The 24,629-nt window shown below is 44.1% G+C and overlaps 1 protein-coding gene across 5 annotated transcripts; it reads right to left on the bottom strand.

Annotated features, from left to right (window-relative positions):
* Nucleotides 1-4,085: 4,085 nt before the first annotated feature.
* NDP (norrin cystine knot growth factor NDP) lies at nt 4,086-23,932 on the bottom strand. Of its 5 annotated transcripts, none has more exons than XM_005429652.2 (4): nt 23,856-23,917; nt 13,824-13,880; nt 12,854-13,208; nt 4,412-4,902 (listed from the first exon to the last, which is right to left on the bottom strand). In XM_005429652.2, exons 3-4 carry the CDS (start codon nt 13,070-13,072, stop codon nt 4,675-4,677), a joined length of 447 nt encoding a protein of 148 aa, XP_005429709.1. In that variant the 5' UTR covers nt 13,073-13,208; nt 13,824-13,880; nt 23,856-23,917; the 3' UTR covers nt 4,412-4,674. The 5 variants fall into 5 exon arrangements, with proteins under 5 accessions (XP_030920027.1, XP_005429709.1, XP_005429710.1 ...); XM_031064166.1 differs by lacking the exon at nt 23,856-23,917 and adding an exon at nt 22,880-23,473 and having other exon boundaries at nt 4,675-4,902; XM_005429653.2 differs by lacking the exon at nt 13,824-13,880 and having other exon boundaries at nt 23,856-23,932.
* Between the last annotated feature and the right edge of the window lie 697 nt (nt 23,933-24,629).

Here is a 24,629-nt window from a genome sequence, read left to right as displayed (position 1 = left end):
ACCACCAAAGCTCTGGTGTTTGTCTCTGGTCTCCATGTGTGGGAAAATGACTGGGGATTGAAAGATAATGGTACAGACATTATAAGGGAAAATACAGCTCCTTCTCCCTGGACAGAACATGGTCAGCATCCCCAAATTCCCGCACAATCTAGGGGGGACTAAGAAGGGATTGGAATGGAATGGAATGGAGTGGAGTGGAGTGGAGTGCAGATATTACAGCTGGGCTCTGTTGAAACCCTTGCAGAAGAGGAGGCTTGGTGATACTTTCTGATAAGCCACAGAGCATCTGAAAACTGAAGGAGATAAAGATGTCCTGCTGTTGAATCAGCAGCTGTGGTGAAACCCCTCTCCTCAGGTAAGAGCTGTACTCTGTGTGTGTTAAATGATCTTGAGCTGGCTTTTACTGGCACTGGAGCTTGTTAGGATTTTGCTTGGAATTCATGTATTGTTTGAATAGTCTTTGCAGTCAGAAACAATCACCTGCAATCCTTGAACCTTAACCTGTCACTGTTTTATTGATAAAACATCATTCCATAAACTGTTAATGTGAGTCCTTCAAGGGTGCTGATAGTGGGTGAATGTGTGGAGACCTAGAAGGAGTTTTTGTGTTTGGTGTGTGACCCTGAACAAGTCAGCCAAACCATCCTCTGGCACAGCAGGACAGTTTCAGAAGAGTCTCCATAACAGGACACTGACAGACAGGCTGGCCCAAGGGTCTTGGCTTTCCTGGGGCACTTACAGATTAATCAAACACTAAAGGTTTGAGGAAATCTCCCCTTTTCACAGACACCATGACTGCAGTCAATCCAGCTGAAGCATAACCCCAATGCTGCTAGGACAGCTGACTTTCGCAAATAAGCCAAGCTCATTTCAGAAACTTCATCAAAAGAGGGGTAGGCATAGGGAGGTGACAGTCAGAAATCTGTGTCACCTCATCCTGAGCAAGCCACAGGGTGATCACAGCCCAACCAGCCTTTCTATGGTGCCTGAAGGGTGAGGTGCAGTGAGGGGGGAAAAAAGGACAAAGCCTTCTCATTCAAATCCCAGCAAGAAGATGCTCCAGCAAAGAACAAACCCTACATTATGTGAAAAGCATTGTCCTCCCTGTTGTTCAATTTAAGAAGCACTTACACAGTAGTCTGACTTGAAAAGCACAGCTTTAGCATCCAGAGTGGTGTCTGACCAATAAATCAGGAATAAATCAGCTCATCTTCAAGCACCATTTAGACCCTTTCTCACCATGAGCTAGATGCTGTAGTTTTTACCTGAAGCCCCATTTTTATTTGCTTCAATACACCATCTGAATTTAACATAGGTGGCACTTGTGTGCTTCATTCAGAACTGAGTTTCCTAAAATACTGACCAAAAAAGTATCAAAATATGGATTTATAACTGACTTTGGGGAATTTGGTTATGAAGAATAGCTTCACATTTTCTTAAATGTCAGTATGAAGATTGTCTGACAAAGCCAAAAGAATTTGGAAGTCTGATTCATTGTTTAATACCAAGTTGTAGATATTTACAACTGTTTTGTTTTGTCATTTATAATTTCTGTTATACTCCTCTCACACATTTTATTGGACTCAACAGTTCAATTAGATAATGTTGAATTCACTTTGACATTTATGCCTGGCAACGTCCTTTAAGGTCACAAGGTGATGATTTCATCAGAGAAACTAAGCAAAAGTGGAAGGAAGGGGTTGGGGGGAGAGGGGAAAAAAAGGCTTTGTTGAAACACAAATTTCTTTTGTGAGGCTGATTTGAGCAGTTACAGCTCTGGGTCTGTGTTAGTGAGAGGGGTTTGGGTATAAATACCAGCCAGGCTCTCCTCTCACTATAGATATTCTCATTTTTGCTAAATTGGCTCAGGCATGGTCTCTGCTGAGCCCTGCTGTCTCTTCTTACCTGAGGACCTCCATCAGTGCCCTGCTGTTCTGCCAGGTCCCATCCAACCCTTTTAGGCACTTGCAGCACCCAGATTTTGTGTCACAGCCCCCCCATGTTGCACTGGCAAAGGAGACCAGTGGCAGCACAGCCTGGGGGCGGGGGGTGATGCTGGATATAGCAATTATTCCTCAAACATTCCCCTTCCTTAGATAGCTGCATAGTACTGCTGGTGGGCAGCAGTGTCTGTGAGCACACTTAGAGGTCATGCATATTTTGCAGCGTAGTTATTTGGCTGTCAAAGGTATTGCTGACGTTTTGAATGAGGACTGGAATTTGCTATATATAATTAACAGTAGGGGGTGGTGCTTTTTTGGATAATGAGATCTTTAGATGCTGGAGGTTGAAAGAGAGTGGAAAAGGGATGCACATATGATCTTTTATATAAAGTAGTCTGGTAATAATGCCCAGCTCATGCTCCCTGGACTGGCCCTTTGATGTTCAGAGCATGTATCAGATGTGAAAGGAATGACTGACAGTCCTGGGACAACACATGGTGTCTAATGAGCTCACTGGGGCTCATCACTCCCAGTTCTGACATTTCAATCTGAGCCCCTCAGCTTCTGGGGGTTGGATTCACCTTTTAGTTTGCCCACAGCTCTGTGTCTTTGAAAACTGACCATCTGCAAGTCACCTCCAGGAGACAGAATTCTTCCCATGTACCCCAAACCTCTCTGAGTGGTGTCTGTGCTCTCACCATGTCTTTCCACTGCTGACTGCCATCCTACTCCAGGGTTTGGCTTGCAAGGCCAGTGGATGTCACCTCTGCATTCACATCCCACACACGTTCACCAGGAGGAGGCAGAGGCAGAGGAGTTAGGCTTTGCAGCCACAGAAACTCCTGTTACTGAGCTCCCTGGGGATTCCCTGTCACACACAGCAGTGTGCATCCTCGAGCTGCTGCACGTGGCACCTGCTGTGAAAAACTGGGTGGAGTTGAGTGTAGCCATGATATTTTCTGAAAAATCCTTTCCTTAGGATTTTTCCCCCTGAGAAGCTGAGAGGCCTCAGGATCAAAATGTAAACAATGATTGTCTGCTGCTGTGGAATGCAACAGGTGCATCTGTGATTGGTCTCATGTGGTTGTTGCTAATTAATGGCCAATCACAATCAGCTGGCTCAGACTCTCTGTCCGAGACACAAGCCTTTGTTATCATTCTTTCTTTTTCTATTCTTAGCTGGCCTTCTGATGAAATCCTTTCTTCTATTCTTTTAGTATAGTTTTAATATAATATATATCATAAAATAATAAATCAAGCCTTCTGAAACATGGAGTCAGATCCTCGTCTCTTCCCTCATCCTCGCACCCCTTTGAACACCATCACAGTAGAGCAGATGGGCTGAACTCTGCTCTTGGAAAGGACTTCCCCTCCTTCTACAGGACCCTGCCAGACACTGCTATGCCAATGGGAGCCAATCCAGCCTATCCCAGACAATAACTGTAGGACTGTGCTCATGGGTGCTACTGATCCTGAATCCTTACACAGCAAAGATGCTCTCAACACCCTCCTGACTTCTGCCAAAACAATGGCTCAGCCAGGTTTCTGTGAACAGCACAGACATGTTGCTGGCTGGCTGCATATGCTGCCATTTAAGAACATTAGAATTTTAGTATGAGATAAGAACAGTTATGTTGTTCCACTGAAGTCACAACAGACTGTGACTGAACCTTCCTAAAACCTCATATTGATGAAGGAGAGACAGAGTTTCTCAGCAAACACCAAATACCATTCCCAAACTTTCGATCCCTTGTTGTTTTGACATTTAGAATTTGGGGATTGCCTGTCTTTGAAAGGCAAAATGGTATTTGTTCAATGGCCTAAGAACTATAGATGAAAATAAGTCCTAGGTTTAATCATCATTTTGGTGGCTCTGATTCTGTACATCAACAGGTCCATTTAAATTAAGAAACTACTCCATCTAGTATGTGGCATTTTAATATTTGATTAGTTTTCAGCTTTTGAATAATGGCTTTTTCAACAGATGTGATGTGTCACATTTCCTGGCTTTTAGAAGGGAATTGTGAGTCTCATGACCTTTCCCTTCCCAAGAGTTGCTCAGCCACTGAACTCTGATGACACATGGTGCAAATAATTTTTTCAGCGAGGCTGGGTATTCCAAGCATGGCATTTCATATCCAGTTCACTTTTCAATGGTTTATTTGTAATTTCTGCTAAACCACAGTTAAAGTTATCCAGCATTTGGCCACTAGGTCAGTAACAGATGACCCTTGCCAACAGCACAGATTGCTTTGAAGGCCAGTATAACTAGAAAACTGAGAAAAAAATTGATAGGTTAAGAGGTTGTCTGTGGGAACTGATGCCCATCCTCTGTCCAAATGTCACTTTCCAGACTGCAGAGCTGTCATCTGGCTGACCTTCTTCTCTGTTCCTCTGCTGCCCATGGCCTAAAGTAAAAGCACCTCTCTGTAGTCAGAGCCGAGTCTGAAAGAGAAGAAACTCTCCACAATATCCTTTCAGAAAAAAAGAAAGGCTTCTTAAAAAACAAGTCCTCGTGCTTTCGCTTTTGTCACAGCCCACAGTGAGGCACCAGCACCATCCAGCAACCCAGGATATGTTGTACTTCAGCTCTCAGATTCGATCCAGCCGGGTTAGTCCTGTCCTTGTTGCAATCCTGTGCTGGGAGCTCCAGCCTGGCCTTGGGTTGTTTCTTGGGGCTCTTTCCCCACAGCAGCACCCCCTTGTCCCCCCCCTGCCGTGCCCTCTGTCCCTAGGAGTTGCACTCCTCGCAGTGGCAGGAGAGGATGTAGCGGTAGGTGGCCGTGAGCCGCATGCCCCCCGAGCAGCGCAGCCTCATGGCCTTCAGCTTGGAGGTCTGGGGCCGGCAGCAGTGGCAGCTGGAGCGGAAGGGCTGCTTCAGGACCGTGCTGAAGGACACCATGGGCTCCGAGCGCGACGTCTGGCTGCAGCGGCCTTCGCAGCGAGCCAGCAGCACCATCTGCCAAGGGAAGCACAGTGGTCAGTGTTATGAGTAGAAAAGCTGCCCATTTGTTTTTTTTAAAGTTGCAGAGTTCACAGATTGGGCCAGTTGCTGCCAGGGTGCAGTTCTAACTGTTTGTTGTTGTAATCACCTGATGTTTTCCTTAACTACCTGTCATTGATGGTTAAGAATTCCCCCTTTTGCACCCTGCTGCTTCCTGGAGGATGGCACCCAGACGGTGAAGGGAAGGGAACATCGAGTTGGCATGCAAATGACATCAGAGCCAGCATGCAATGGGAGAAACCCCTCACCAAACCTAGCAAAAACCCCTAAAACAACGAGCCAACATGGAATTGACAGATCAAAGTGATGTCTAGACGCGAGGAACAGAATCTAGTATCCACTAAGACCCTTTTACCCCTCACCGTAACATAAGGATGTTGGCTAGACAGAGGACCTCAAATATCAAAAACCAGAAAATCTACTGACGCTCTCGTGAGGATGGAACCCCCAGTTCTGCCCACAGACCAGTGGATGAAGCTGCATTCTTCCTCCTCCTCTGTGCCACTCCTGGGAGCAGCAGCAGTGTGAGTGCAGACCTGTCAGGTCTCCCCACCTGAGCTGATCACTTTTAATACAGGCATTAAAAAGGAGAAAAGTCTCCTGCCCATGTTTATTTCAGTTAGGAAATGTGTCCCTGGCGCACAACTGGCACCAGTAGTGGGAGCCTCCTTCCAGCCTGGCTGGGGTTTTGTCACTGCATCCCAGCCCCACGGCGTGCTTTGCTCCTGGACTGTGTCTGGGAGGGTGGAGCAGATAAGGTGGGCAGGAGGAATTGCAAGGTTCCTCCTGAAATCCCTGGCACTGACACCAACAAGGACTGCAGGGCCTGGAATGACCTTAGGGCTCCAAATGATCACAGCCAGCCCTGTTTTCCAGACAGTGACTGCACCCATGACTTGCTGACTCCAGGTCCATAGCAGTCAAGCCCTTAAATCATCAGCCAGGCTGATGCTTTGGTTGGATATTTACAGTTCTCAGTATACACACCAACTAGTTCTCATGTCTTGAGTTTAGATATATGAACATGTAAAGTAGAAATATAAAGGAATATGTTTCTAGCTCATTCCTTTGATAAAGATCACCTTGAACATGTATTTGCAATTATATGTGTATCTATATATCATTGCATCAGCTGTATCTATATAAAATGCACTGCATGGCATAAAGCAGTGAAAATGCAAAAGAAGTTGAACTGGTTGCCATGAAGATTCCCTAGTGAGATTTTCCAAAAACAGTGCAGCTCCAGGTTTCTTGTTCTGAGTTCAAATGTGAGCTGTGACCAGAGCAAGGTAACTTGCACAGCAGGAGGCACTAAGGAAGGAGTCCCCGAGCAGCCACCTACTCCCCAACAACTCTTTGAGCAGAGGAGATACAGCATTAAGCACTACATAAATCTTGGAAAGGACCTTTTAAAGCTCAGCAAATGATGTGTTAGAAACAGCTGTTACCACCCTGATAACGGGTGTTGTACAAGTTTGAACAGACTCCTGTACTTTCATGGGGACGGAAATATTAAATCCATGTCAGCTAATTTTGCTTAACCAACATAAACTTCAATATCAGCTTATTATATCATCTTAAGCAGGCAGTAAAACAGTTGTAAGTTTTTCTTATAACCAAGAGAGAACATTACATTTTAACCATGCTACACATATCTCATGGTTTTTTCCAGAAAATATGAAAGAGCAACTACAAATGTGACAGGAAATACTTTACAGTGTTAAACCTTTTTGGGCTTCTTTCATTACACAAGCTCAACTGGCTGCAAATGCAAGCAGGTACATCAAATGTTTAATTTTCTTTTTAGTCACAGTTGTAAGGAAAGATGAGATAAAAGAGAGAGAGAGAATATTCCTGAAATCAAGTAGGAAATGCCAGCACTGTCTGTGTCCGTGGGAAAGGTTCTTATCATCCATTGTAAAGGGCTTAAAAATTACTCTTGCAAGCGTACTTGCATGCTAAATGTTTTGCTTGAAAATGTATTAATGTATTAATATATTAACAACTACATTTCCAGTCAACACAGGTCACAAAAAAGATTCTTCATGAGCTGATGATCTGTGCTTAGTGCCACCTTGCTTCTTAGTTAGAGACGGGCTTTTGTTGCTTTCTGACAAATCTGTCATCCTTTAAGATTTGTAGCATAAATTTATGGTCTCCTTCCTGTGGTACTGCATATTCATACCTAAATTAACTTCAGCTGTTTGTACTAATATGGTGGGAGGGAAATTTCAGTGTACTGTTGAGTCACACCTGAGCTTTAGACCCATCAGCTACACCAAGCTCCTTAATAGCAGAGTCCTTAGTGTACAGAGAACATGAAAGGGACAATCACTGCAGTGCTGTCACCCCATTACTCACAAAGATCCACTTTCTTCCCTTGCTAAACAAACCTCACTTCCCAGGCAGGCAGCTGGTGAAGGTGTCTAATTATACACCAGCTCTGCAGGTATTTAATCCTGCCTGTATTGCAAAGGAAAGGAGCAGACTGGGACATTTGACCCAGTAATTTCCTTCCCAGCACCTTGGCAGCCCTTGTTAGGTGCCCTGCTTTGACCAGCTCACCAGGCTGTGCACTCTCTGTCACAGGCTGTTCCCAAATGTTTGGCTGAACCACAGAATCACAGAATTAACCAGGTTGAAACAGAGATCATCAATACATTTTGGGGGTGAAGAGCAATCCAACAGCACTTACAACTGTTTGAAGGCTTCAGAGACAACAGAGTTGAAATCTTCTCAGGAGTGGTGCAGGGGGATGTACAACAGCCAGAAATTGCTTTTTGGGAGGTTCAGAGTGTCCCTAGAGTCCCTTCCAAGCAATCATTTCTATGATTTCAGCCCAAATGTGACAGCACACACTGCTGTATGACTTTTCTGGTGGTAGATGCTTCGGGAGCTGGAAAAATCAGTCACTTTTTGGCACTGTTACCCTAAGAATTTTCATGATGCACATCTGCTCCTGTATCTGTAGGTACTTTCAAAAAGGACAATAAAAATAAAACACGCCCTCAAGAAACTGTCAGGACTAGAGAAGAGTTGTCCAGAGTAATTGTAGGGTAGAATTATCTGATGTGCCAATATCTCTGTCTCAATATAAACAGCTGGCTTTCTAATGCAAACCCAGCCAATGTTTAGTCAATGTGCCACTGTATTTATAATTTATTATTTACAATTTATAATTTCTAAGCCTTGCCTTTAAAAACTTGTTTCAATCTGTGGAGGTTCTAATTTTAATCTGCAATTTTGCTGGCTACTTAGTTTTCCATAAGATTAAGGCCAGTATTTATATAATGTACAATCACACAGTGTTGGTTTTATTCCTTGTTTTTGGATGACAGTGTAAACTCTTATCATGGCACAAACCCAATGTTATAAATTTGAACTTTCAAGCTAAAAAAATATCAAATTTCTCATTTTCATAGCTTTCTAACCTTCTGGGCTACCTAAAGTCCTAATCAAAATTTACCTTCCTCTTCATAAATCCAGAACAGCACCAGTGGATTTTGGCAGGTGTGCAAATGAGCTGGAAACAGCATGTACTTCGAAAGCTTTGCCTTTTAATCAATTGCTCTGGCTGCTTATTGCTTCATGTACTACAGTGCAATAGAGATTATCACCTAAATAATTAGTAATGCTATGATGCATTGCACAATGATGGAGTGGGTGTGTAAATATAGTAAAAACATGTGGGTATTTTATAACCTCACACCTCTTGGCTCCCCCTGGCCCCTGCACATGTGAGTTTGTGCATGTCACCTTGCAAGGCTGGATCCAGAAGCACAGTGTCCTACAACAAGGGAACCACGTGGGTCTATGAGCAGCCAGGATAAAATATTATTATCATTATCATTATCATCATCATTATCATCATCATCACCATCATTATCATTATCATTATTGTTATCATTAGCATTATTATTTAAAGTCAATGGTCTCATAGGTACAAAAGAGAGCAACCTGAATCTGAGGCAGTATTTGACTCTGATTATTTGAGCTGTATTCTGGAAATCCAGAAGCTGTGAACTGGTGTGTTATTAATGGTGTTTGTAGTCCTCTTTTCTGCACCTTCAGCAACAAGCTGAAGCCCAAAAGCAGATGGGCTGAGAACAGATTTTCACAGAGTTCCCGTGGCCTGGCTGCAAGCAGGCATTACTGAAAATCTCCTGAGCTACCTCAGGAGTTAATGTCTTCAAACATCTGCCAAATCTTTCTTCATCTGCTCTGTGTCTCCCTGGGCTGGATTCTTTAGTCTGAGACTGTCAGTGGTAGTACACTTCTGGCACATCTGGATGAAGCACTTGTGACAGCCAAAACTGGAATTTAGGAGGCTCTGGGAGCAGTGAGGGAACCCAGCACATTGATGGAGATCAGGGGATCTCCATGACGGAGATCAGGGTAAATCCAATATAGTCAGGAAAGCGAATACCTCATGAGCTGATACAAACATTTCCTTGAAGACAAAGGAAAACAGCTTTTCTGAAACAAATGGCCTTCCTCCATCCCCCTTTTTTGTTTCTTTTGTACTTTTTGTTACTATAATAAACTAGGTTTCCAAAGGGTTTGGAAAACTGTTTTCATTGCCTGCCTGAGGCCACGAGCAAAAGGGATTTTAATGATTAAATGAGATGGGCTGGATGTTTAACAAATCTACTTCCCATGTGGGTGCAATTGGCAGCCTCCACAGAGAACCCCAGTGGACATAATCCTTTTTCAACCAGGACAGACAGCAAACATAATATGTCTTGCAATTTCTGAAGCCACTTTTGACTTCTGTAACTCTATGCTGCACCAAAAGGGAAAACATATGGAGTGAGAAAGGATATCTCATTGAAACCATCACCCCAAAAAAGGGCAAAGTCTCTGCTTGACACTGTCATTCCAAGCCTCCACAATGGAAACTTGGTGGAAACAAGAGGTACCACAATTCCCACAGCTACTCCCACAGAACTTTCCTTTTTTTGTCCTTGTTATATTTTATCACTATATATATATATATATATATATATGTGTGTATATATATATATATATACACAGACACTGGATATAGTTTTAATTAGCATGTCTAATATTCCTCTGTGTTTATATGCTACTAGATCCAGAACAGAAGCCTTATAACTACCAGGATGATTCAGATACCTAAGACCTTAAAACAAAACAAAACAACAACAAAACCAAAACAAAACAACAACAACAACAACAACAACAAACAAACAAAAAACCCAAACAACATTTTAAAAAGCTTGAATTTTCTGGGAAATTATTTCACTTTGTATGGAAACTGTTTTCATTTTCCACTTCATGAGAAAGTCCACACAATTCACAATATTGTTATAGAACTGTTCTTGAAACTGTTGTGGACTTTGGGAAGCCAGAATATGTAATAATATCTTCAAACATGATTTCCATTAAAGGCTTGATTTGAAAAGAATCACTGAGTTTTGCAGCCAGAATTGCTAATGTTTATGTCAACAACTTTTTTTTCCTCAAAGCTTTTGTAAGTTTATGGTTTTCATTACAATACTTTCTGTGTTCTCACTTCCAGCCCCACTCCTAAAGGCCTGATTGCTTTTTTTGCTTTTCTCTGTCATTGGGGAAGCTAAAAAAAAAGTGCATTGTCAATGGGTTCTTTTCCTTCCTTCCTTCCTTCCTTCCTTCCTTCCTTCCTTCCTTCCTTCCTTCCTTCCTTCCTTCCGCCACTTCCTTCCGCCACTTCCTTCCGTTCCTTCCTTCCTTCCTTCCCTCCTTCCTTCCTTCCTTCCTTCCCTCCCTCCCTCCCTCCCTCCCTCCCCTTAGGTCTAGCAGGTGATCAGAAATGTCCAGCGAGGGGAGGACTGTGGCACACAGATCCCTGTAAATAAAAACCACCCACACACCTTCGCTTTGTCAGTTTTGCCTCTTGCTGAAGTGAACTGCAATAAAATCAATCCTGCACAAAGGGATGCACGCCTGCAGTTCTCTGTGTTAATGCCATGTGTCTCCCAGATGGTAGGGAGTTTAGTCTAGCCTAAAAGCAAACCAAAAGACCTCTCCTGAATCTCAAGTAATGGATGATTTTGCTGTTTGGATTCAGAAGAAGTAGGGCAAAAGTCTCTGGGCTCCCACTGCTGTGAACCAGGCACGGTTATGCAAAACCAGCAGCCAGCACTGCTGAGAGAGCAGTGTGAGGCAGCCCAGAGCAGAGCAGGCTCCCTGTGCCCAATTTTGAGGCTGTCAGCCATCTCTGCTGAGCAGGCACAGGATGAGCCTGGCTGCAGAGTTTTGGCCAGGGCAGCAGCTGCGCTGGTGCACAGAGCACCCAGCAGGTCTTATTTTCTGTGGGCACTTCTCTCTATGCTTTATTTCAGCTTCTGTGACCTGCAGCTACCTGTTGCATTCCCTCACCCCTGCACTGATTGTGGGAATCAAAGGAACACCCGCACACGAAGGGATCTGCAGCCAGCACTGCATCCATCCCAACTCTGGATCCTCTCTCCTTGTAAATTCTCCCAGGATCCCTGCTGCTGGGGTTTGCCACCAGGCAGGCACCCCTCTTGTGATGAACCCTGTCACACACCGGCCTCCCATCCCTCTCTTAGCCTGCACAGGGCTGGCAAAAGCACTGGAGCTGGCAGTCCTTCCCTTCCCTTAATCCTGGGGAGTGAGTGCCTGAGGCAAAGCCCCTTCCCATGGGACAGAGGAATGGCCCAGTCATCTGAATGCACTGTGTTAACTCAGACAGAACAAATTAGGACAAGACAAAAGGGACTAGCAAGGATTTCCCATTGTTTCTCCCAATTCTTTTTCTCCACATAATGAAATAAATGGCTGTAGGCTACATGCACAGGCTGCTAAACCACTTTGACACAAAACTTTTCAGGCTTGAAATCCCAAAAGAAAGTCAGTCTTGTATTTCTGTCTGCTCCTAAGCCCCACAGTTACCATCCAAGTGTCATTCTGCATGTAAACCAAGGCTTTGAAAAGGGGATGGGCAGGGAGAAAATAAGCAATATTCTTCATAACCTTTTTAAAATTACCATTTTACAGTTTGGTTATTTATCTCAGCACTTCACCTATAGTAGCTATGAACTTGCTCCAGATTAAGCATTTGTTTGAAGGATGGGGTGACTGGAGTGATCTAAATTTCCAAACTAGCTCATCTCCTTGGGACCATCAGCTGAGATCCCAAATGTGCTCCTTTCAGTCTTGTCATTTACTGCATGTAAGCTTTACCATTATCGCGAATGTCTCCTTTTGAAAAGGTGAAAAGCAAGTCAAGAGCCTTTACCTCCAGTCCCAGCTCTTATGTACAGGATCAGATAAGATCCTGTATGACACAGGATATCTTCACATCTGTGTGTCTCTGCTGCTAGATTCTGGTAGACAGGAATTCACACAAAGAAAATTACCCTGAATGGCTCATTTTAATAACTCTTCCCTCGAGGCTGTGAGGGGGTGAGGGAGACTTGTTAAAAACAGGACCAGACTCCCGGTACTAAAGTGATTTCAGCATTTATTATAAGAAAAAGAAAGGCCTAAAGCAAGGGGGCCTGGGCCGAGCAGGAGCGTTCCCGTCAAGGATGCTGCGCTGGGGCTCCTTGAGCAGCGATGTCCCCATGTTCCAGGTGGAGCAGCACAGCTTCCCTAGGTCAGAAACCCCTTTTTATCCTGTTTTTTGTCCCTCTGGATTGGTTTCTTTTTGGATTCTTCATTTGCATGAAGGTTTAAGGCGCTTGATTGACCCATTGCAGTTCTGTCCAGGCTGGCTCGTGGTGCCCTTCACTGAGGTGTGTTATGGTTCATTGAGTGCCACATTTCTTATAACTACCCTTTTAACTCCTTTTACAATATAATAACCAAACTAACAGCACATGCTTATCAGTTATCAAGTATTTCACAAGAGTTTCTCGACTATTTTTAACAGCCTTACCTTGGAGCTGCACTTGTAGAGGGGGTGGCTGATGGAGTCGACGTAGTGGTGCCTCATGCAGCGGCTGGGGTCGGAGTCGATGAGGAAGGAGCTCTCTGTCTTACTGTCCGTGTCTCCCATCATCACCAGCAGCGAGAGCATGGAAATCGAAGCTGCGAGTACATGATTTCCCATTGTCGAGGAACTTCTCGCTGGTAACAGCAGAGGGAGGTAGAGCATCAAAAACCCTCCGAATTCTGGAAGCCAGTTCCTTTCCAGGATGGTGAAAAGTCTGGTTTAAGTGTCTGAGCTGTCATTCTTCTTCTCAGGTTGGAGTCTGATGAGATTGTAATCCATCAAAGAATCTCCTGCACAGCTGGAATAAAAGCAACACAAATCACAATCCTGAGCAAAAAGACCTCTAGAGAAAATAGACATAAATAGTATTAAAGTACTCAGGACCTTTGCTAGCCAAAATACCTGCTCAGAATGGGCATCATCCCCACAGTAGGTAGGGAATATGGCCTTAAGGAAGGAGATGTCAAGGCCTTGTTGCTTTTAGCATTGTTCTATCATTTCAGGCAGATGAAATAACTTTTGACTTTCAACACCAAAAGTGGTGCAATGCCACTCTCTTCCGCTTGGTGATGAAACTCATCAGAAATTCCTGCAAATCGAAAGGACTGTGTACCCACTCAGAGTGTCAAGGAGTGGCAAAGCTTGGCTGCCTTCCACATTGCAGATAGGAATGGGATGGGGTGGCCCAGGCAGCACATGGAGAGGCTGGAGGCAGGCTGAGCTGTGGCTGCAGCTGCAGGGACAAGGGACATCCCCAGGGTGGAGGGATGCTGCAGGTCCGAGCCAAGGCATGAGCAAAGTGGTCTCCCAGTGGCCTGCACTGCATGAGGAACCACCCAGGCCTCTGGCTGAACTGTCCTGCCCTCTGAGTACCAAATTCCCATGCACACACATCCAGGCTTTGTTTGCTTACTTGTCAGGCAGCACTTTTTGGGTGTCAGTCTCTTCCCAGCTAATTAAAGAGCAGCATCTGAAAAATACGTTTATAATTCCATAAGATCCAAGTACTATCCCAGCTATCAGTTGGGAAGAAATATGTTCAGGTGGAGATATATGGCTATCTACCCAGGCATCTGGATCTCTGTTTCATGTTGGAGATCAGGAGATTCTCCAGGAAACAGGTACAGGACAGCCCCTGAAACGCTGCCCAGGGCTTTGTGTCTGCAGGGGAAGGAGAGTATCTCCATTAGCTGCTTCTTCACAGTCCCTTGATCCTTCTCACAAAGCCGTATTCCCAACTGGGTGATTAATTTCACTTTTACTACAAACAGATATAACTTGAAAGAGCTGTGAATTATCCATCTAAACACAGCCCCATGAAGGATAGTCAAAGGATACTCATCAGTGCAGTTAAAAGTGCAAAGACTTTCTGGAGAAACTTAAGATAAAGCAGTTCCCTACTCACAAAGAAATGCTCTGGCAGAGCCTCTTGAGTATTTAAAGAGCTGATGTGTGCCTTTACTGCCTTATACAAGCCTCTTTCAAAATTGTTTTCTGGTTTGCTGGCAGTCCTCTAAACTGACTGATACTCATCTCCCAAACAGAGTGCTTGATGATTTGTATATTGCTTTATAGCCTCCTCCAGCACTTCTGTGAGAGGAGTGCCTAGCAGTGACAAACTCCTCCAGAGTTCATCCAAGCTGGGATGGCACTGACGTGACAGCCAAAGCCTCACGCTGAGAAGAAGTGTTATTAGGGTTGCTCTGTGCGTTAGAGAGACAAAGATGCTCTGTGTTATTAGACATTTTTGTTGTTGTTGTTGTTTCAGGCTATTATTCATGTGCTTCAATAGGAAAGGAAAAAATTATGTGACTGTGGATTTAAATGACAATACTTTTTTTTTCCCCCAGAGTCTGACATATGACCTGTTATATTTTCCTCAGCAAATGGGTCATTAAAAACTTCATATGGCTTTGCAGTATAAAGAACATAAACAAAAAACACTAAGCACTTAGGATCTCAGATACAATTATGCGCAGCCTCATTCATGTCAATAAATATCCCTCCAAACATTTCAGCAGCACAGGAGAGAAATCTCTGGGTCATGGGAGCTGGGACAGACTCCCTCCCTGAAGTGAACTGTGCTACTCCAGCTCATGCAGATGATGCCCAAGGATTAGCTAACAGGAGGAGGGATGCACTATTTTTTTCTCCATGTTTAACCTTTTACCTACATTCCTATTCTTTTTTATAAAGAGGCTGACCAAAACATGCAGCTTGGCAAGGTCTCCCTCCAACATAGTTAATCATTATTACACACCCAGTAATTCCCTCTCTGTCCAAATAAATTTACTTGATATTAGACGGTCTCATTTCATGTGATACTACACCCAGAGATCCCCATTTCCCATTCTCTCTGTCCCACTGTTAATTCTGGGCTTCTATATCTTTCCATGGTTTTGATCAGTATGATTTAATACAGTGAGAGAAATCTGAAGTGCTGGCTCAGTTTTCAAAGGCTTATCTCCCTAGTTTTCTTCAGGAAATAATTGGATGACACAGAGTCTGCCTCATGAAAACTCTGAGAAAACTGGAAAGACACAGGGAAAAGTGTGAGAAAAGGAACATGGCTGTACCTTTCCCAGGATAAGCACAGAACAAAAAGTATTAACACTTCCACAACCTTTTAAAATTGCCCTGATACTTCACTAAGGAAGAAATTTAGCAGGTTTTGGTAATAATAATTTGAAAGAAGTAAAAACTGTCACATATTTGTAAGAAAAAGAGAGAAAACCATTGTAGATATGACCCATCTCTTTTGAAATAAGTGGTTACAGTTGTTCATAGACACACGGGTAAAATGTGTAGGTATATCTCCTGACATACCTATGGGAAGCATGCACATACATTTTCCAAGCACATATGCTATATATAACATATATAACATATATGGAAGAAAAAGTCTTAGAGGGACATTAAAACACATGGAAGTTAGGGTGTGGATTTTTGATTCTGTAAAAAAAAAATTCAAAATATTTTCACTTAGGTACATCACCATCACATGATGAGGTATGTTGGAATGATATTTTCCATTTCCAGCTGATATTAAGCAATGGCATTTCACTTGAACTTAGCATTATTATTTGTTTTTAAGTTAAAAAATTGCATTCCTTTTGAAATGTTGTCTGGAATTATAAAATCCTAGATAGCACATGCTATCAGGATTGGCATAAGTAGTTTCCAGTCTATACTTCTGTCCAAAGAACAGAAGCAAGTACAATTGTGCTCATAAATCATCATTAAAATGACATTTTGTTGCATTTGGAACATACACTTTTTTATTAAAATCAACAATTTCACAGAGCAAATTTTCCTTCTATTTCAGCTCTTTTTTCCTCACTTTCTTTCCGTGTAAGACCTGTGGTAGATAGCTCATCTGCCAAGCTAACCAAAAGGAAACATAAACCCTCCCACTGTACATCATCCTGTAAAGAAAAAAGATGCAAATGTAACTTTATATCCTAAGCTGAAAATTTGCTACAAAAATATATGGCCTAACAGTGGATGAAAATCACTACTTCACATTTTCTTCAGAATTCACTAAGATATGGGAAATACGTTTTGTTAGCAATGGCTTTGTTTCCTTTCCATATACCTAATTTTCAGTATTTCACAGAGAGATAACATACGAAAGCTTGTTACAGCTGTTACCTAAAACTGCTACAGCTGTTAGCCTAAAAACTTAATGGAAAAATAGAAGACATCCCAAAGAAAAGCTGTATTGACACACAGTCTAAGACTGTATTGCATGTGGACATAGGTGCAAAGTTAGGGTTATTTTTCCAAATCCACACCCTTATTAACTGCTTTCTGAATAATAAAGATTTCTTATCATAGTTTTAGTATCATTTGGAGAGTGGTGAAGGCTAAGGTTTTGTTTTGCTTTAAGGACAGAAGAACATTCCATCATCTGGAATTATTTAGCCAGTCACTTTGTGAGAACGTAAACAGAAATTCCATTTTTGCTATGTATCTTGGAAAAAATAAAGAGCTGAGCAATTCTCCCAAGGTCTATTGGATCTGCACAGCTTTTACCCTGGGAGGTGGGAAGGGAGCAGTGGAAAAGCTCATTTATGGTGTACTTCTAGTGCCCTGAGCCCCCCATATTAGGCATGCATATATGTTCAGCTTGGCCTTCATTTGCTGGACATTTTCTGTGTTTGAGACTCCTGCTTGAAGATGAGGGCACCATTTAAGTCACTCAATGCTTTTTGGGTTTAGAGGCTGCCAAAATCCCATTGAAGCAGCGGTGTGTGTACATATAATTTAAGCCCGGTCTTGCATGCTGTGCATATTTAGTAAACACAATTACTTGGATCCTACCATGTGGTTCCCTCAATCTGAATTTGTTATATAAACAGAAGAGTTGCAAGACTACTCAGTTTCTCCAAACTCCAAACCTAAAAAAGTGTCACTAACCACTTATGTGTATATATATGTGTGTGTGTGTGTCAATTCACTGCTGTTCTGACAAAAAAAAAGTACCATAAAGTTCTTCATGAGATGAAAATGGATTTCTCATGAACTTTATCAAATTTAGAAAAGCTTTGATTTTCCAGGAAGATAAGGATTTGGGAGCTTCGCTCTCCAAGGTCTTCATTGGAGTGGAAACAACTGTGATGGGTAAATTACTCAGTCAGGCTGCACAAGGGTTTGCTCTGCAGGGTTAAATTCTCCACTGCCATGACAAAGGCAGCATGGTCTTGTTCCCAAAGATCCTGCAGCACCCACAGCACTCAGGAGGCTCCCAGCCCACACAGCTATCCGCACCATGCCTGGGAACAGCTTGGGAAGCCCTGTGGGACTGAATCACACCAGTGACAATCTGAGCCGTTCCAGAGGCTCATGGAGTAGGAGAGGCAACCCCAGATGAGAGGCTGACCCTGATTTCTCTAGAACCACCTCAGAGCCTTGGTCAGTTCCAGCATATCTTTTAGCTCTGTAAGTAAATGCAATCACCTTCTTATCTAGGTATTTTACCGTGGTCCTTCTTGTGCCAGCAGTGAAGGAGCTAGTCTGCTGTGCATGCTATCAAAAATCCTCACTTCACTCTGCAGCTGCCTGTCAAAACACCTGACAGAGCCACTGAGTGGCCACGTGGCTGCCAGGCAGCAGCAGGTGAGCACAGGCAACCCCATTTGTCTGAGAAATGCCTCCACACAACATTTGAACAGGCTTCTTCCCATCCTGAGGCAAGGCAAACACCAAACCAGATAATTTGAGTGAGACCCTTACAGCTCTAAATAACTGAATGTTCCCCCAAGGTCTTGATGTGCTTAAGAGGTTTTGCTCTCCTGACACCCAGATGTGCTGGGGCTTGTCCCCTTCCATGCCAAGGGGAAGGTCTTCATCCATGGTCCAGGAGCTCCATCCACCCATCACACAGCAGGGCAGTGTGTGCCTGCACGGAGGGCACACAAACAACACACACTCCTGGCCAGAGCTGGCACCAGCTGTGGGCAAGAGGAGAGGGGAAGGAAAAAGGCAGCAAGAAGGAAAACAGGCTCAAAAGAAGGAAATTTAAGCCTCTTTATCTGGTTGTTCATGGTAGAGAATTCCATCTTCTGGTGCTACTAAAGCTGTGATGAGAGGAACTCCTGGAAACCACTTTTTACTATGAGACTTCTGTAAGTATTTTAATATTTCAGATGAATGCCTGTGACTGTAAGCAGACTGAAGAAAGAAAAAAAAAAGCCAGGAAGACCATGGCATGTGAAGCATAAGAAGCAACATGGCAATTGCAGCAAACACAATGGAAACACCCTGGGAGCCTCAGCACACATGGGATCAGCATGCATGGGACTGGTTCCCGGGCTCATTTAAAGCCCCAAAATTGTTCCTGCCATGGGACCCAGTGCATGAGGTGGAACAAATCCAGCTGAATGGCACTCGAGCTGCCTGGACTTCCCTCTGCTTTTGACGTTCCCAAGAACATTTCCAGCCCTTCAGGTACTAGGAGAGGGGGAGCAGGAGGTGCCTTCCTGCTCAGCAGTTGAAATAACAAACTCCAGTGGGTACTGCGGGCTGGCACCCGGCCAGCAGACAGGCACAGGCCAACACGGAGAAAAGGGTTTAATGCACTCCCAAAGAATAACTACTGGGGGACAAAAGAGTGCTTGTATTTTTATTCTTTCCTTTTCCTGCTTCCAGGAAGCTTTAAATAGATTGATTAGGGGCATGCATGGGATATCTCTCTAATGAGGGAGTAGAGCCTTTTAATGGTGAGGTGATGCCAGCCTCGGATTCTTTCTTTATTCTTGTGTCTCACTGAATAGCAGTGTAGTCATGGTCTCGAGTCTCAGACAGCAGAGGAATACAATTTTCCACTTGGTCATCCATCCAGAGGGTGCTGGATGGGATTACTCCTTGGTGAAGCACCAGGTGCAGAGCTGAGCAGTCTAGGGCTGCCCATCCCTCTCAGGAAGCAAACCAGCAAGGGTGGCTGCTGGCTACAGTGCAAGGGTTCCCAGCCAAGCATTAGCTATAGGATTTGCTTCAGTAATTACCTCTACTTCAGTCTTATGACCCAACAGGAGGCAAAATTACTCTTGGCCAAATTACAAGTTGCTGAGAGGTCTAGGGCATTCAGGCATGTGTCCTCTACCTTTTGGAGTGTGTTACAAGCAGGTGGGCAGCTTTTGTTCTCTGTCTTTTGCATATTTTCCAGAGAACTCAAAGGCCTGTAGTTATCAATAGATGCAGGAGTAGGATTGGGTCTCTTTATTCTTTAACATTAAGCAAACACATCCCTGCCACTGGGACCAGCAGAGAGTGTTATGCATGCTGGAGACAGCACATGATTGGAGGGGATGTTCCCTCTCTTCTGACCCCAGGGGCAAAATCCTTTCCTCTTTTATACACAGGCAACATTCAGACCACCATCCATATACCTCATCCTCTGATAATTAGGGAACCTAAATATTTGGCTCATGGTAACAATTCTGCATCTTCTAACAAGGGGAGCAGCGCTCCCCTAGGTCCCACTCCCTTTGAGCCGTGCTGCTATGACAGCAATGTGATTGTCACTGCCATGGTATGCTTAACCTTTGCCAAACCAGAGCTGAGGCATTAACTCAGATCCTCAGCCCACATGTCTTAAAGGGCAATGTAACCTGTGCTGCCTGAGCCCAGCACAGTCTGCAGCTCAGTAATAACAAGCACGAAAATGTGACAAGCGTGAGCCGTAAAAATGATTGATGCAGTTAGAAAAATAACAAAGAGAAGCTGAAAAATAGCAATGAGGAGGAGGAATTCCTGGGACCAGTGTCTCCATGGCACCAGTAGCCCCCTACTCTCACACCAGAAGAGAGGCTACACTCCAGTAGAAAGGATCTCCATACCACACAATGAAATTCCAGCAAACAGGACAAGGACTGATGGTGTCTGGAAGTGGTAGTGCCACTGCTACCCAGATAACAGTTTGAATTAGATTATGTGAGAAAAGGAGGAATATATAGACGACCAGCTGCTCAAAGGCTTACTACAACCTTGCTTTTATTGTTCTGCTAAGTTAGAGGTGGGGCATCAGAGGGATTCCTAACATACCACTACTGAGAAATTTTAATATGTTCCACACTGACACATATAAAAAGGAAATAACAGCTGATCACAGCCAGCAGAGACTGCAACATCTCTATATATGCATGCACAGAAGGGTGGTCAAAGTGGGGTGCTCTTGGCTCAGACACCTGAGCTAACCTGACCCAACTAATCCATTCTCCTGCCACTGAGTTGAGTTTCAGCAAAAGGACTGTCAAGTGTGAAGTCAGGCGGCAGAAAAAAAGGTGATCTGGACATGGCTATTCAGGCCATCCTGAGATACCAGGACATGGAGAAGGGCAGGGGAGCTGAGAGGCAGAACACTTAACACTGATGAAAAGAAACACGTGTTTACACAAGCGACAATGATCTGGGGGAACAAGATATCACAGAGGGCAAAAGTTTAGCTGGGCTCAGCCAAAGGACCTGTTGTGTGTGGGGGGGTCACAGTCACAGGGGTTTCATTTCTGAAGAGTTTTTGGAAGGGTTATAAACCCTCAGGACTCTGAGAGCTCACTGGATGGGGTTAGGGAAAAATTTGCTCCAGCAAGTTACCCCGTAGCTGCTGCCACAGGGACTTTGTGTCTTTCTTTGATGTGGCTGCTTCCAGAGGTGGATTGCTCAAATAACAATTTGCTCAAATAACAGAGGGCTACAGTCTCATGTGGCAAAACCTTCCTAAAACCCACAGGGACAAGTCTCTCCAGGAGCATGAGGCAGAGAAATTTGTAATACTTAAAATACAACTATCAAATATTTATAATTGTGATTAAAATAGTGACTGGGAGGTGGGGAGGGGGGAAGAGAGGATTTTGTTTTCTTTCAGTTAAACAAAAAATCCACCTGACAAGTTGCAAAAATTTATGTCTCAGTGGTTTCATGCAAGCTTTCACCATAGATAGTCAATTCTCTCCAAGTTCCAAGGACAACCTTGAGCACCTCCTAGTGCATCTGAGAGCTGACAAGCCAGGCAGGGAGCGAAGTCAGCCCCAGGAGAGATGGGAAATGAAGCCAAACATGGGAGGATTCCCTGTCAAATGAGTCACAGCAGGCATCAGTGTGAGCTCCCAAGGAGGTGGCTTATTTCCCTCCCACCTGGGCAGGAGAGACTGCAGCCCTGGCCAGGCAAGAGGGCAAGAATATGCAGATGCTGCCACAAGCCTCAAAGGTGAGTGAGGGATGGTTCCAGTGGGGAGGAAGGCTTTTGTGGAAATCAGCCATGCCTAAGGAGCTATCTGGGGTACTGCTACTGCAAACTGTACCCAAGACTGTCCATAACAAATATCCTGCTCTGCAAAGGCCAGTCATCAGCACACATTAATCTGATCCAAACCAGGCACTGCACAAACCCAGGAAAACTACCTGGGACAACTTCAAGTAGAGAAATGAGCCTGTAACTAATCATCAGCAGCCCCTAATTATACCCTCTCCCTAAATAAAATTACATTTTACCTTGTAAGCTTAAAATAACTATTCCTTCCACATTTGTTTTTAACTGGGAAATCTTAAAGCATTGTTTTATAATACAAAATAAGATTTCAGTAGCAGCAAGGGCATATCAGTGTATCTATAAGTCACATTGGGAATCCCCGATTCAAGCTGATGAGTAGTTACTCACCAAATAGTTCTATTTAGGTCCAGGAAATTATTCATGTGTACAACTACTCACAAATATGAGAAAGGTCCCACAGCAAGAGCAAAAGTGAGCATTATTAGTAATTCAAAAGGAAGGGGAAAGAAATAGTAGGTACAGGTCCTAAAATGTAGATATATTCTTTCAAGGAGGGACAAATAACAGCACTGTGATTATTACAGCCACACTTATTGCCACACCAGGCAGCTGGATTGCTTCTATTAGAAAATAACTTTGCAATAAAGTACTGATTCCAAGTGAGTTTGCCCCCACTGTTGGTTTTAAATAATCATTTGCCTTCAAGTGAGTTTGTCCCATTACTGGTTTCAAAAAACCTTTTGCCAGTTTCTTTTTCAACAGGCAGAGTTCCTTCCTCTCAGCCATGGCTATAAAGCTTTAGGAACTGTAAGTAACATGCATATACATGTATATACTTAAGTAACATATATAGGAAATACATGTTTCATCTCTAAAGAGCTGCAGAAACCTTAAGGAGTTACTTGTCATGCTGTCTCTCCCCGGCAGAAACAAGTAAGATGTGTTTTGGGGAGGCTGTGAGAGAAATTCCAGTGAACTTGCAGGGTAGGATAAGAAATCTGCCTGGCAGCCCCACGGGAGTCAATGCACGCACACAGGCACACACAAATCCGGGTTTGTCACAAAAAAATCCCCCCCCCCCAGCACACACGTTGTGTGACACTGCAGCAGCAGCTAACCCAGTCCTGAGACCGGGATTTTTTGTCAGTCTGTTCTTTGCTGCCGGAGCCAGTGAACTTTTACAGGATGGGTTCACTCACCTGAGCCCGGCAGGAGCCGGGGCTCTTCCTCCGGGCAGTGTCGGCTGCCGAGCCCCGCAGCTCCCCTACACTGACACTTGCTCACAGCGGCGAAATCCTTCCTTCGTCCCAGGGAAGCGGAGAACAGTCATGCTGGTGCCTCTGGCGCTGACACACAGGGAAATGATCAGCCGGGAGCGGAGCAGAGCCTCCCTCTCTCCTTCTGGGGTCGCGCAGCATCCTCCGTGTCACCGGCCACCTACCAGATATACCCCGGGCACCCAGCAAAGCCAGGCACAGGGGCTTTCCTCACAGCTCTCAGCCAATAAAGAGTGAGGGCTAAATCTGTCCTAAGCCACAGCCAGCGCTGTCCGGTCCATTGGAAAGCCTCGCGGAAGTTTGGATAAATGATAACGTGCGAATTGTGAGTGCTCCCGCGAAGCGTGAGGCGCAACGCTAGAAATAAATATTGCCTGTTGTTTCAGACTGTTCTGAGCGCTCCAGCAGATGACTGGCAAGAGAACAACAGGCGTGAGTGGTGGTGGAAGTAAACAGTCCAGCTTTAAAGCAGCAGGCTTGCCCGTGTTCACAGAGCCCTATTGTAGCGGGACAAAGGGGGTGCGGGCGATCCCAGCGCTCTCCCGGTGATTCCAGGGCTGAGCCCAGCGTGTCCACTCACCCCAAAGCCACAAGCCATGGCCAGCACTGAGCTGCAGACTGGAGCCCAGCATGCTCACAAGAAGAGGTGTTTAACCAAGGTGCTCAGAAGCACCTGGGCCACCTATTTGACCACATACAGGCAACCTTCAGACAGGAGATAAGGACACAAGGATAAGGAGACACAGGGACTAGAGCTCTGTTGATTCCATTTAAACATGGTTTAATTTAAAAAAACGGTACAAGGAGAACGCGTCTTTGTCAGATAAAGAGATTAAGCACACGGTTTAAGTCTGTGTAACACTCAAAATCTGTAGGAATCTCTTATTTGCATGCTTACCTTTGGAAAAGGCACCACTCCTTCCTTCCCTCTAACCCTTTGGAGAGCTGAAAGAGGTCCTGTTACTCCCAAATGCTTTTGTTCTTCTGTCCCTCCGTCACATGGCTTGCCTTTTATATTTGCAACACACAAAAGTTAGGGCTGTTGTTTAAGAGAGAGAGGGAGAGAGAGGGGGAATGTCAAATGGAAAAGTGCCATTGCAGTCATATATCAATCAGGGCAGCAGCAGCAGCAGCTCGCTGGCAAATGGGAATTCCACAGAAATGTGAAGCTCTTGTTATCTGAGAAATCACAAAACACCACCAGCCAAGCTCCCCTCTGCAGGGACTTCTTATAATTGGCAAGCCAGGAAATAGAAGGAAATGTAGGCGCTTTTTTAATTGCTGTTATTGTTTCAGATCTGGAGATAAGGAGGCTGTGGCATGTGTAAACCAGTGGAATATAAATTCTGAATCAAATTCCTTCCTAAGCAAATGGACCATGTGCAAGATAAAGCAAACCACTGAGAAGCAAGGTAATGGAGCTAAGTGAAGAATCTGACAGTAATGATTTAAAGAATTTGATAACTGTTTGCACTTGGAAAATATCCATAGAAAAACTACCTGCTCCCTGGATTACTCATTAATCTCCTTTTTTTTTTTTTCTGACCAGTTTTTCTTAGGCTTTTTTTAACTGTGATTGATCTCAGATATCGTTAATCCAAGATATGCTGCTTCAGTACAATTGGTCAGCTAAATCATCTGACATTCCCTGGCTCTCCAGTTGGGTAAGCAG

This window comes from Geospiza fortis, unplaced genomic scaffold (assembly GCF_000277835.1).
Source record: "Geospiza fortis unplaced genomic scaffold, GeoFor_1.0 scaffold159, whole genome shotgun sequence".
Classification (NCBI taxonomy): domain Eukaryota; kingdom Metazoa; phylum Chordata; class Aves; order Passeriformes; family Thraupidae; genus Geospiza; species Geospiza fortis.
The sequence above is the reverse complement of the archived record's forward strand: the minus strand, read 5'-3'. Positions and strand labels throughout refer to the sequence as shown.